Genomic DNA, 13408 nt, shown 5'->3' on the forward strand with positions numbered 1-13408 from the left:
TAGTATTAGCTAATAAATACGCTGTGCTATTATTGTACTAGAACTCAGAATATCAGCACTTTCCTTTCTATTTGGGGCTTTTCCTTTTTGAGCCAGTAAAGGATTAGGATAATGATTTAACAGACAACAATGGAACATCTTAAAATGTAGCCCTGTGGTAGGTTTTTTAACTTAAAATATGCCTATTTCTGCTCACAGGTTGTCATAGAATTTTCTCTTCACCACTCAATCCTATCTCCTTACACAAGGAGTCAAGCAGTCAACAAAGAAGAAATTTCTTTTTCCGGAGACAAAGAGAGATTTCCCACAGTATAGTTTTGCCGGCTGCCGTCTCTTCAGCTCACCCAGTCCCTGAGGTACCGTGTTGCCTATTATCTGCTGCTTTTTCCAGCCAGGATGAAGCTTAGCCGCAGAAATGAACCAGTGTCTTTGCACCTTTGATTTCTGAGCCATTTGAATCATGATTTTAAAACTTGGTTTACGATCTGAAATTGTGATTTGAGAAGCGGTAACATCTGCAGTTCTATAACATTATTTTTTTAAGTAAAGCTCTGAGCTTACAGCTGCTTAGCTTACTTCGGAATTAGTTTCTACTGTGAAATTTTCTATATTAAATTTCTAACACGAAGGTAAAAGTACATGTCTCTAGTTTCTTAATCTTTTTAGAGAAAAAAAAATGGACTGTAAAACTGGGATCATTCAAGAGAGATTACTTGAAACTAGTACACTAGATGTTTTTTCCTAAAGCCTGCTCTTGTACTTTCCATAGTATTAATGCTGCTGTTTTTGAATCCTCCTTTAGAGTAATTAAATAAAAACCTCTTGCCTCAGAGCATTCTTGATTTTTTTCTCAGAGAGTACAATTCTGTGGAAGGACAATCTACCCATGTTTCGAAATGCAAAATGAAGGAGGTGGGGGGGGGTCATGTAGGAAGAATGAGAACACCTGAAAGAATTCTAGATTTGTCACAAAAGTCACCTGCTTTCCCCCTCTGATGCATTTTTTAAACAGTAAACCCACATTAAGTATATCATACTCCCTGAAGGTGAGTGGCCCCTTTTGTGTGTGTGTGGAAAGGGGCCAATGAGACAGGCTACCAGAGCCCAGAGGATGTTGCTGGTGTTTCTGTGCTGGGAAAGAAAGGGAAGCCTCCAGAGAGATGAATGTATTGTTTTAGAATGCCAGTGACAAGCCCGGAGCCCTTCTGCCTGTAATTGTAACCTGGCCACGTCGTCGCAGGGCGGAGTGGAGACAGGAGTGCAGTCTGTGGGGGACACTGCGTGAGCTTCCGTGGGCACTGGTGGCAAAGCTGGAGGAGTGGATGCTTGCCCCAAGCTCAGCCAAGCACTGGCATGCTCTGTGTCACAAAGGCCCACCTGAACATGAGGATAAGGGAAGGTCTTAGAAGTGAAGGAGTGATGCGCTTCACAGAGAGCAGACCCCTAAGCTCAGCCCTTCCAGAGTCACTGTGAGGCCAGCTGAAGAGTCTCGTCTCCCTCTGCCTCCTGTCCCCCTCAGCCTCCTGTCCCCAAGTGCTGTGCATGCTTACTTGGTAGGGTTCCACAGTGCTTATGTGGCAGTGTCTGTAAACAGATTATAAAGAGCTGAGCACAACCTTGGGACTGAAAGAAGCTCTGTGTGTAAAGTAGTTATTTATTTTCTGAATACTGCCCATAGGTTTAAGGAAGCAGTGGAGAATGTTCTACAAGGGTGATCAGAGTTGAACATTTTGAGTTTGGGGGATTTCTTTGTTTTTGGCAAATCATGGGAATGTTCTAGGTTGTTTTTTTTTTTTTTTTTAATGTACTTAAAAAAAAAAGAAAGAAAAAGAAAAGAAAGCTGTTGGGTTTTGTTCTCTAGTCCCTTCTTAGTTTGGGTACAGTTGCCGAGTACAAGAAAAGTGTATACGTAATAGGCTTCAGGGGCCTTGAGAGTCAGCCTTTTACATATATTCATTCGGAGAGGGTGTTGTGAGCTATCCTTTGCATAAATTTTATCTTTGTGTTAAGAAGATGAAAGTACTCTTAATTAGCCATTTGGCAATTTGGAAGCTTGGTGCTCTTTTTCCATCAACGACAAGAATACTTCTTACAGGGTTGGGAGGAGGAAGAAAAGAAAACTACTGTTTGTTTTGACCAGAAGTCTACTTCAGACCAGTTTGACTCAAAGCACAGTAAGGTTAACAGACCATCCAGAGGCAGCACTAACAGGCAATGTTAAGTTCAAAAGGGCAGGGGAAGGAACTGGGGGCAGCCTGGAGGGTCTGTCGTGCTGGCTTCGGAGGTCGGTGCTCCGGCAGGAAGGGCAGAGCTCCATGAAGCAGGAGGCTGTGTCCGAAAAAATGATCCCATTGTCGTGTGCTGGGTTCTGATCTTCATTTTCAATCCTTTTTCCTCAAGCACATAAAGAAGCCAGACTATGTGACGACAGGCATTGTACCCGACTGGGGAGACAGCATAGAAGTTAAGAATGAAGATCAGATTCAAGGGCTTCGTCAGGCTTGTCAGCTGGCGCGACATGTCCTCCTCCTGGCTGGGAAGAGTTTAAAGGTGACGTCTCAGCAAACCTCAGAAGGACTTACAGAAGTCGCAACAAAACCCTTCTCTTTCCCCTCTCTCCCTTTCGCTCTTCTTAACACATCTCATTTGTTAAAATCAAGTCAAGCCTTGGGATGGGGGAAGGGGATTTTATTATTTTGTGTGTTTATTCTAGAGGTAATTTAAAATCCAAATTCAATTTTAAGTAGCAGGATTCTGGAGATACTTTGGGCCCAATCAGCCTATCCCACTTGATCAATGGCAGACAGCTTTGACTTCTGCCCCTTTTTCCTGCCTGTAGTTTCTGCTTTGACTCCCCCATATTATTTCTGTGTGCCTGAAGAGTTGTTCTGCCTCATCCTTTGTCTCCTTTTCTCTTGCATTAGTTCTGCAAAGCAAGATTAGAGCATATATACAAAGCTATGGGTAATAGAAATTACCCATTTAGAAATGTAATTACAGACAACTGTCTTACTATAAAATTTAGTTCTCCAGAATAATCTGAAACACTCTGCTTTTTAGGGGTCATTAAAAAGAAAAAGAAAAGTATGGGTCTGTAGTTTCCAGAAGGTGGGCAGAATTTAGGAAGTGCGTCTCAATGGTGAAATCACTTAGGGTGTCACCTGTGTAATAAACTGGTTATAGGAACATAATTAAGCATAATGTGAATATCAAATGACGCATAGAAAGATATTGAAGAAATAGGTAATTTTTAATAAAAGATTTTGTTTTAGAATTTTATTTATGACTTATGAGTTTATGGAGGTATCTTCATATACTAAAAAAACTCAATTTTAGTTTTTTTTTTTTTTTTTAGTTTGAGAGTAATTGGATGCCTATTAATAAGAGAGAAATGTTTTTTAAAAACACAATGGATTTACATAAGCATGAAAGAAAGCAAGATTTGTGAAAACCAAATTTCTACAATATGTGTCAGGCCGAGTTTTTTTTTAAATAATGATCCATAATCTTCTCATCATTGCTGCAAAGCCCATGTAAGCTTTCACTGAGATAAAGAGGTGTGGGTTGACTTACTTTTTCAAACTTTGTCATCTAAACTGAAGCTACTTTTGAGAATTTATATGATTCAGCTAGCCTGAGGCCCTAGCCCTTGAGGAAGAGGAAGGAAATGCCTAAGAACCTCTCTGTGAAGTGTTCAGGCTCAAAAGTAGTCATGTCATTTAATGACTCAACAGATAATTTATAGGATCTTAGGGCTTACAATTTCCATTTCCTAACAGCCCATAACATCATCATATACCCAAACGATTATCAAAAAGGCACAATTGAAATATTTCATGTTAACCCCCATTAATTAAAATATTGTATCACGTGTTTATCACAGTAAGTCTGTACAGTCTCATCTGGAAGTGCTGTAGCTAGAGACATGGTCAGCGAGTGCAGGAAATGTCTTCAACTGTGGCTGCACAACTTCTTTATTTAATATTTTAGGTCGACATGACAACTGAGGAGATAGATGCTCTTGTCCATCAGGAAATCATCAGTCACGATGCTTATCCCTCACCTCTAGGCTATGGAGGTTTTCCAAAATCCGTTTGTACCTCTGTAAACAACGTGCTCTGTCATGGTATTCCTGACAGGTATTTATTGCTTAATAACATATTGTTCCTTTGGAAACTAAACCATGAGACCAAAGATCTGTAACACACGGTGAAAGACACTAGCTTAATTGAAACCCACCTGCAAACTTGTGAAGCTGATTATGGTAAAACAAAAATTTCAAAGTATTTTGCTTCTAAGTGGACATAATTTAACGTTTGTTAAAGCAGTGTGTAGTCCAAAAAGGTCATTGCTCCTTAAATATTGGTTGTACGTTCTTAGATTTTAACCATATACATGGTAAAAATCCAAATGTAGGCAAATAGAGGTCATCAACTATTGTTTCAGCTCTTTGCAGAATTAAGGTAACCAATAAGTACATTTTTTAAAGAATTTTTAAAAGATTTTTAAACAATGACAATATGTTCATATTCTGTATTTCTTGTAAAATGGGACGTGACTAATGTAACTTAAAGATTAGATGTAGTTTTTCCCATTTATTCCTCTTCCACTCCAAATTACCATTGCAATTCACTGGGCTCATGATAGTCTTAGTATTTATTTGTACATTCCTCTTATTGAGATCTATCACCATTTTTATTCTGTTTACGTTTCAGTCGACCTCTTCAGGATGGAGATATTATCAACATTGATGTCACGGTGAGTAAATAATATAAAAAATAGTCTTTGATCAACTTCGGAATTGCTGGTAGCACCAGGAAGAATTGTGGATTGAAAATGCGAGCCGCACCAAGGGAAGTGCTGTTTACTTCTAGACCCAGACGCAAGCAGCTGGTTTCCTTTTTTGTCTTTAACTCCGTGTTTATTCCAAGTAAACCCAGGCCTGACTTGAATTTAGGGCTGGAATCAGATGCACTGAGATCAATGTTGGCCTAAGTGAAATGTCAACCCAATCCTGCTATGTGTCATGTTTTTGAGAAGGTGTAATTGTTATTGATCCACTGTGTAGTTAAAGCAGAGCACCACGGCACTGGGCAGCTGCTGAAGCTAGATATGTATGAGATGAGCTAACGCGAAGAAAGCCAGCATTTTTCCTTCACTCTGCCAAGATTGATCTTCCTCTTCCTGCTGATTTTGAGTGGGGCCTGTCATTATCTTACTCTGTCATTAGGGGCTACATTGGCCTGTGTGTGTCAGTCTATTTGGACAGCAACTCTTTTGCTAGCAGTGTTCCCTAGATTTATTAAAATCCCTGAAGGTAACGTCGTGCTCCATTTGTGGCATCGAGGGTACAGAGAGCCTTGAACTCGGAGCATAAGAGCAGAGTGGTTTTCTCTCCGAACCCAACTTTTTACCAAATGGTTAACAGCCTTTCTTTTAAATAACAACCCAAAGTGATTTAACGTGGGAACTTCAAACTGTACAAGTGCCAACCTTTTCTAATTCCCTCAGCCGTTCACTAGTCTCAGACTTGGATTATTGGTGCTTTGGCAGTTTATTTTACTAAAAAAGTTTGCAGGGGTCCCTTTGGATTATGCGGATTGGAAATAAATTCTGTGCATGTGGTGATTAATAAACAAGTTTTAAGTAAATAAATAAAATTTAATCATCTGATGAGAACCGGTTGAGAGAGACAACATTCAAGGAGTATAGCTTCTATGAACGAGGAAATATTTTCCATGATAGTTATTTTGTATCCAGACCATGAACTTAGGTAGGTGTGGGACTGAGGTGGAAATTGGCATCCAGTTGAGTTCAGCCAAATTTTTAGTTGTTTGAATTAACTCACCCTCTTTTTTTCATAGCAGATTGATGGTGACATAGCCAATGATGCCTTTATCGCTGCTACTCTTTCATATATCATTTTGTCCTCAGAATACTTGAGCATTTACTCCACAGATATTCTGTTGGTTTATCTTTCCTACTCAGAATCATGTAGGAGGAGATATTTTATGAAGTATGCCTGAAATAAATATTTTTCCTGATATACTTTTCTTTTGAATTGTAACTGATTTGGGGGTTTTACATTTATTTTCTCACCTAATCACCCCCTAATAAAATATTGCTGCTTTGAATGAAGTCAGCACACTCTTTCCTACTGCTCCCAATGCATCCAGAGAGAATATTCCATGCCTTTTCTGTTTCCTGAAGACTTTTAATGAATTTTTAACATTCAGATATATCACAGTTGCAAAACTCATAAAGCAAGGTCAAACACTTCAAGTGTCTCAAAATATAAAGGAGCCAAGAAGAATTGGATGCTATCTTCATAAATTATATTTCTTTTTTTTAATCCCTTCACACAAATTATATTTCTTGTGAGATATGTTATTAAGTGAAAGACTCCATTATGAGATCCTATACTTTCATCAGAAAGTACTCGTTGTGCATTTTATAATTGTTTACATCTAGTATATATCACAAGGAAGCAGACTTCTTCCCCCCTTGAAAGCTGAATTAAAAAAAAAAACTACGAGATGCCTAGAGTAGTTGCTCAATAAATATTTCCTTAATAAATGAAGTACAAAACAAGAATACTTTGTGAGCATAAACCCTAATTATAGATAACTGCCATAGGCTTTCAGAAGTGTTATTATTCTCATACATATTGAATCTTTCATGTAGTCATTTGGAAAACTAGCAAAAAGTAATATAAGAAGTCAAAAATTTTTAAAAATATCTTTTACTTAAATAACAGTTATACAAACACTGAATTATACATTTTTAAAATAATGACTCTTATATTAGCAACAGTAACATAATTGTTTATCAAATCAAACTTGTACTTTCTTGGACTGCAAATGGGAAAAAATGTATAAAACACTACTGTATTGCAAGGTAACTAAGGTCATTTGACACAGTAGAGAAAACATTTGATTAGAAGCCAATACTACTTCTGGATCTACCCCTGTATTTTTGCCAGTAACCTTAGATGAGTTACCTGTTTAAGCCTCAGGTTTCTGACTTATAAAGTGAAGATGAATAAAGATTTTTCCTGCTTCCCTTACAGAGTGTAGTAGAGTATTTTTGTGTGTGTGCAGAATAGTATACAGATTTAAGACATTAACTCGGTATTAAAATAGCTCAGATAAATCTCTTTTTTATAAGTTTCTACATTCTACTTCATGAGAAAGAGAAATGTGAAAAATAATTACCTAGGTCAAATTAATGCAAAATAGCAAATTCTGTGCTCTGAGGATCAGTATTCAATCAGTCCCTTCTACCTTGTGTATTTATTATAGTGTTTGTTAATTATTGATTTTTATAATGACTCTGATGTCTTCCAAGATCCTATAGGGCCTGCTGACAACTGATAAAATTGTATTTTCTGTAATTTTATTCTTAAGCCTATTTTGTTATATTTTAATCCTTTAAGACCCCATGTATAGTGTCTTCTGTTAACATTCTGCTATCTGGAACAATTGACTAAAGTTTCACTTCCAGACAGGATCTTTCCCTAACATATTTCATTCCCATATTGAGCCACTTCACTTCTTGGAACAAAATTCTCCTACTGTCTAAGACTGACATGTCTATTTTATTTCTTCTTGTTGTCTATCACTTCCAAATGTAGAATTGGTAAATAAAGGATTGAGTGTCTTCAGGACACTGAAGAAACTTTTCACTATGTTAAATACTTCTAGGTTCCCTAGAGCTATTGTAGTAATTGTGGGTCAATGTCTTTGGTCACTAATTTATGCATGTATAGTTTTGTCTTCTCAGAAATAAGACATTATACTAGCATTGCTAATCATAGTGCTGAAATAGCCATTCTAGTTACATATTTATTTCTGAATTTTGTAATATCATCGTATGGCTTCATCTTTTTTAATTTCTGTAAGGCTTTAGCATATCTTTCCTTTTTTGTAGGGAAACGAGTAATTCTGGAAGGGTGAAACATATGAATTTACTAAATACATAAATGAACACAATATATACTTTTGGAAAGTACATTTTTAAACAAGGATGTATTTTTAAATGTTTGCCTGTATTTAGGTCTATTACAATGGCTACCACGGAGACACCTCTGAAATGTTTTTGGTGGGCAATGTGGATGAATGTGGTAAAAAGTTAGTGGAGGTTGCCAGGAGGTGTAGAGATGAAGCAATTGCAGCTTGCAGAGCGGGGGCTCCCTTCTCTGTAATTGGAAACACAATCAGGTAAGCCTTACACTGACAAGTAAAGGGAGGGTTGGCAAATGGTACAAAGGTTATTGGTGGCTTGGTATAAAGTTGATGACATGTTTTATGATTCAGAACCATCATTTCAGTCTGATATCAGTATGTGAACTGCCAAGCTGCAATGTTGTTCCCTGGGCTTAAAAAAGAGAGAGAGAGAGATTTTAAAACAGTGAATTATACTGGGGTCAGCAGGAAACTTACAGGAGCAGCAAGCAATATTTATATGACTGCTTTAGTTTAAGCTCGACATTTTGGTCTGTAGTGTTCCTTTACTCAAAATCACACCAAACATGGAAGAAAGTAACTAAGAAGGGGATAAGCATCCCAACTCTTGGATAATGAAACAGGAGAAAAGCTAAATTTTATAAAGGAATGAAGTGAAACATATTCCTGTAATACAAACATTAAAAAAAAAAATTAGCTCAAGCAAGACTTACCTTTCAAATTAGTGGATTAGCAAACAGGCTGAAAGGGCGAGCTTATGTCCTTTTCCTGTCTGGTTCATTTTTTTCCTGTAAACCATTATTTATCTTCCAAACAGCATTCTATGCTTGCTTTTTGAGTGTATGTGTATTTTCTGAATTCAAGACTTTTCCCCGTAATCTGTTACCTACTTTTAGATCTTTTTTTAAACCCCTATAACTGTTTTGAAGTAGACATTCAGAATATGTGTTTTCTTTCAAAAGTAATACATTTTGTTAAAGATGATCACATCAGTACCTTCTAAAGTACTGTTCTCATTAATATGAACCATTGAATACTTCCCGTTTGTCTAAAGGATGGAAGGCTTAGTCACCTTGAAAAGATGCTGCCTTTTTTCTTCGTAAGCCCTCAAACACTTTAAGAAAAAAGGCAGTAAAATATCAGTTAAATGTATTTATGGCTTTAAAAATATTGTAACAATGTCTGAATCAAACTTTAGTAAAATCTCTTTGGGTTATATCTGGGAAGCTTTTATTGAAGACTTTGAACAAAATTGTGTTTTTGACAGTTTTAAATTATAGGCTAACTAGCCTGGGAAAAAAGGATAGTGTCTCTCTGTTCTTTCATAGGAAATGTTGAATCAGACCCCTACTGGGAAAAGAAATTTAATGCATATCTCACTATCTTACTGTCCATGAATATAATAGAAATGAATTCAAAATGCAGTTTTATTTTTGCAAATGGGATGAGTCGATAGATGTATCTCGTATTTTTGAACACCTAGGGTTCAACAAATTTGCTGGTGGTGCTCTTGCATTTTAACAAAATTTATTCTTCAGTAGAAGGGGGCAGAGAACACTAGATTCTTATTCAAGCATTCTATCGAGCTCTGCATTCATGGCTGTGTCTAAAGGGCATGTCAGCCTTTGATTCTCTCTGAGAGGTAATTATCCTTTTCCTGTCACGGAACAACAAATGATAGCTAACTACAGAGGCACATTTGCAGTAGTCACATTCATCAACTGCAGAAAAAAAAATTCAATTTAATTGTGCAACACAGCTGCACACGGGCTTTTGAGCATTTCTGTTGTTCTCCCTGTCTCGCTATTCCTCCCTCCAGATCTATTTTTTAAACTTTTTTTTTTTCTGGTTATTTTTTCCCCTTTTTGTCTCTTCTTCCATTTTTACTCTCTGTACTTTCTTGTTAAAGTAATTTTCCTTTGTGGCTCTCATTCTTTTTTCCCCATTGAAGGCTATGAATGTAGAAAATTATCACAATTACTCATATAATTGAGCCTCTTTGTAGCAAGTGCAACTCCAGTAGCCTTTCTCCATCATGAAAATGGTTTCATTATAGGGTTTTTCATATTCTCTGACACCATCTACACAGAGGAACAGGCGTGCAGATGAGATGTGCTAGGAACAGGCTAGATCAGTAAGGTCACAGTAGGAATAATTAGCTCTGCTATGGAAAGAGCATCTAGGCCTTTTACTGCTACATAAATGTACTGTCCGTGGCTTTTAGTCACAAAAAAACTTACTAACAAATGGAGCTCCCGCCTACTACTTTGAAAAAAAGATTTGTATCAACACTACAATTTTCCATCATTAAGACTAATAACACAGAGCCTAGTATACATCAAGGGGAATAAAAAGAAAAATCTCACATTCAAGTGGCGGCTGGGTGCTGACCTTTGTTCCCTTTTTTTGTGTACGACTTAACTCTTTACAAAAAAGAGCCACACGCCACACCAACATGCAGGTGAACTCCAGCTAGTACTAGCAAAGCACAGCATTCAGTCGGAAAATCTGATAAATCTCCATGCAGGATAATGCATTTCATTACATATTCACTACATTAATTCTAGCTACATAAAAAAAAGAAGAAGAAGAAGAAGAGTAGAATTGAAAGTGACATTGGGTTTTAGCTATCTGGATGCAAAGGTCAGTTTTTGCAGAGTATGAATTTGCATGGACAAGCTCCTTTGAAAACCAGATCAGTCCCAACAGCTACACTTACAAAACTATGTGAAAAATAACAGACAATGAACTTTTTACTTTCACCCTGATACATTTCATTATTTGGATGGTTTCTGTCTGCCACCAGGGACTAGCCCATGTTAAGGCGGTGTTTCTGGACATCTCTTATTTTGCCTTTTCTTATGCAGGCAAAAATCTCAAGGGAGTAAATAAACAGTCTCCACCTTTAAGCCAAAAGTACTTGGAATCATTACAGACCGAAGGTTTACAAACATCTTTCAACTCAGTCTCATTTATTTTAAGATATTCACCATCTTTTGCATAGCCTCCCTCTACTGATGCACCATGAAAAGAACATTCCAGCTTCTTTCATTAGCAGTATGCTACCAAAAACCTAGTGATCCTTATAGGAAATTTCGAAATTCTCAGAAGCCTGTGAGGGTAGGAGGCTATCTCTGAAGAAGTATTGGCTATAATAGTTTAATGAAAAGAGTTCTCTGTGTGCCCTTTAGCTTCATGAGGGATGGCTAGTGATCTTTAGATTACAGTGTTATTATGCTCACTGTACCTCCATTTGCTTTAAATTATTTCTAAAGCTGCATATTCAAATTATCTCTAGATGATATGATCTGTACATTTGAGAATATTGTGAATGTGTAGATTCATGCATCCCAAATATGTGACAGTTCCATCAAAAATAATTTAAACTTATAGTTGTAAATGTCATGATGAAAGTATCAATAAATGGTTTTTAATGTTTAATTCATAAGTATATGTTTTGATATTAATTTAGAAGACTATAAAGCAGATTTTTAAAAATAATCTCTTTCTATTAGATTATGCACATTTAAACAATAAGTGGCTCAGGCAAAATAAGTCATTTTAATGTCATCTGTGATGGATTTTTCTTGACAGCTACTGTAAATTACAATTACACTGCTTCTCTCTGCACATGAAAGTAAGCACTGCAATAAATTATCTTTTATTTCAATCCATCATGTCTGCTTTTCGGAAACAGAAAACCTCAAATAAAAGTTCAGCACTATTGTAAGAAAAACACAGTAATTTGTGATCCGGCTTGAAACAAAAAAATGTACCCCTCTTTCCAAAAATGGTTGTTGGCTTTCAAAAATATTACTAATTGTACTTAAACATTCCTTGTCGTTAGAGGGAATCCTTGGGCTCGTGCATTCCTTCATTCAAAGACTACTGTTTAAAATAAAAGCCTGGAATGACTGAACTTGGAAAACCAGGGGCCATTTAATTAGAGCTGTGACCATTTGGAAATTAGTACTGTTGATAGGATTCGTGTAAAAATGGTAAGAAAATGATTTCCGTGTGCATTTTTCTTTCTTGAGAAGAGTGTGCACTTAAACACAGTACTCCTCTGCCCTCTTGGGGAATGTGTTCTTCGTCACAAAATGTACTTGAAATGTATTAAGAATTTTAATTCGTCTACACAATACTTCAACTGAGGAAAACTCTCTCATGAAAGGGAATTAAATGGAAGAAAACGGCCCCAAGAAATTCCTTAAGAGAGGAACCGTAACTGAAACACGAACTGTAATAATAGGATGATTTCAAAGTGAGTTCAGGAAGTACATCTGTATACCTTCTTCCTTCTCTACCCTCTTCTCCCTCCCCAAGTAGTCCCTATGAAGGACTTGAAAGCGTAAATGCGCTCAGGCTCATGGGTAAGTGTTGTACTGTCTGAGAGATTTTTAGTTAAACAAAAATCAGTACAGAACAGCTAATACCAGGAGAATTCTTTTCGGTAGGTTTCAGCAGAAAGAAGGCAGATCTCCTGAGAGGGAATGTCCAGGGTAAGAAGACTTCGGGCTCAGGAGGCGTCACAGCCGGGGAGGCCTGGTGTAGGGGAGCAGCCGCGGCATTTCTTGGGCAGCCCTGCCTGCCCAGCTGTTTCCACTTCCCTCAACACATCCGGGAAGGGAGGCACACGTGCTCCACCTTCCCGTGCCACAGTCAGGGTGACCACCATTGGCTTTCAGGTTAGAGTGGAATTTGCTACTACAGGTCCCTCGGATAGTCTTTTATGAATCTAGATTTAAGCCCTAGAATCAGGGCAAATCATCTCATGCTCCCCGTATATTCCAAAGTAGGCGAAGGAGCATGATTTTAAATAGCAAATAGGAACATTAGATTTGATCCCATTTAGTCCCCGTAAGTATGTGTGATAAAACCTTGCTACAGGGTGCCCGGGTGGTTCAGCTGGTTGGGTGACTGCCTTCAGCTCGGGTCATGATACCAGAGTCCGGGGATCGAGTCCCGCATCGGGCTCCCAGCTCCGCGGGGAGTCTGCTTCTCCCTCTCACCTTCTCCCCTCTCATGCTCTCTCACACACTCTCTCTCTCTTTCAAATAAATAAAATATTTTAAATAAATAAATAATAAAAAGCTCACTCCAAATCCACAAGGGAAACACCTGGAAAGGCAGACCGAAATCTATACTCAGCTCCTGGGAATCAAGCATTGAGATGATGCCCAGCCAAGGAACTGAGCGAAATTTGTCCTGCGCTTTTCCTCTTTTCCACCCGGGTGTGAAATCCTGACCTTTGCATTCATGACACATACATTCTGTGATACTCCTATAACCGTAAGTTCCAGCAGGATCCAGGCAGTAAATTGTTGTAGGAGAATGCACTCAAATATCTTTAGCACCTTGTAATTGCACAGCTTCTTTTATGAAGAGGAATGAGAGGTGTGATGGCGGAGGGACCCCAAGTGTTTTTTCAAAGTGGGCTTTCT

The 13408-nt window shown here is 37.8% G+C and overlaps 1 protein-coding gene across 1 annotated transcript in view; it reads left to right on the forward strand.

Annotated features, from left to right (window-relative positions):
* METAP1D (methionyl aminopeptidase type 1D, mitochondrial) overlaps positions 1-13408 on the forward strand; it is an 83728-nt gene that overhangs the window by 65714 nt on the left and 4606 nt on the right. The window contains 5 exon segments of the mRNA XM_032880455.1: positions 199-356; positions 2401-2550; positions 3991-4139; positions 4716-4758; positions 8056-8219. Of these exon segments, the coding sequence (XP_032736346.1) occupies positions 199-356; positions 2401-2550; positions 3991-4139; positions 4716-4758; positions 8056-8219 (664 nt within the window).

This window comes from Lontra canadensis, unplaced genomic scaffold, assembly GCF_010015895.1.
Source record: "Lontra canadensis isolate GAN:19392208 unplaced genomic scaffold, GSC_riverotter_1.0 scaffold69, whole genome shotgun sequence".
Taxonomy (NCBI): Eukaryota; Metazoa; Chordata; class Mammalia; order Carnivora; family Mustelidae; genus Lontra; species Lontra canadensis.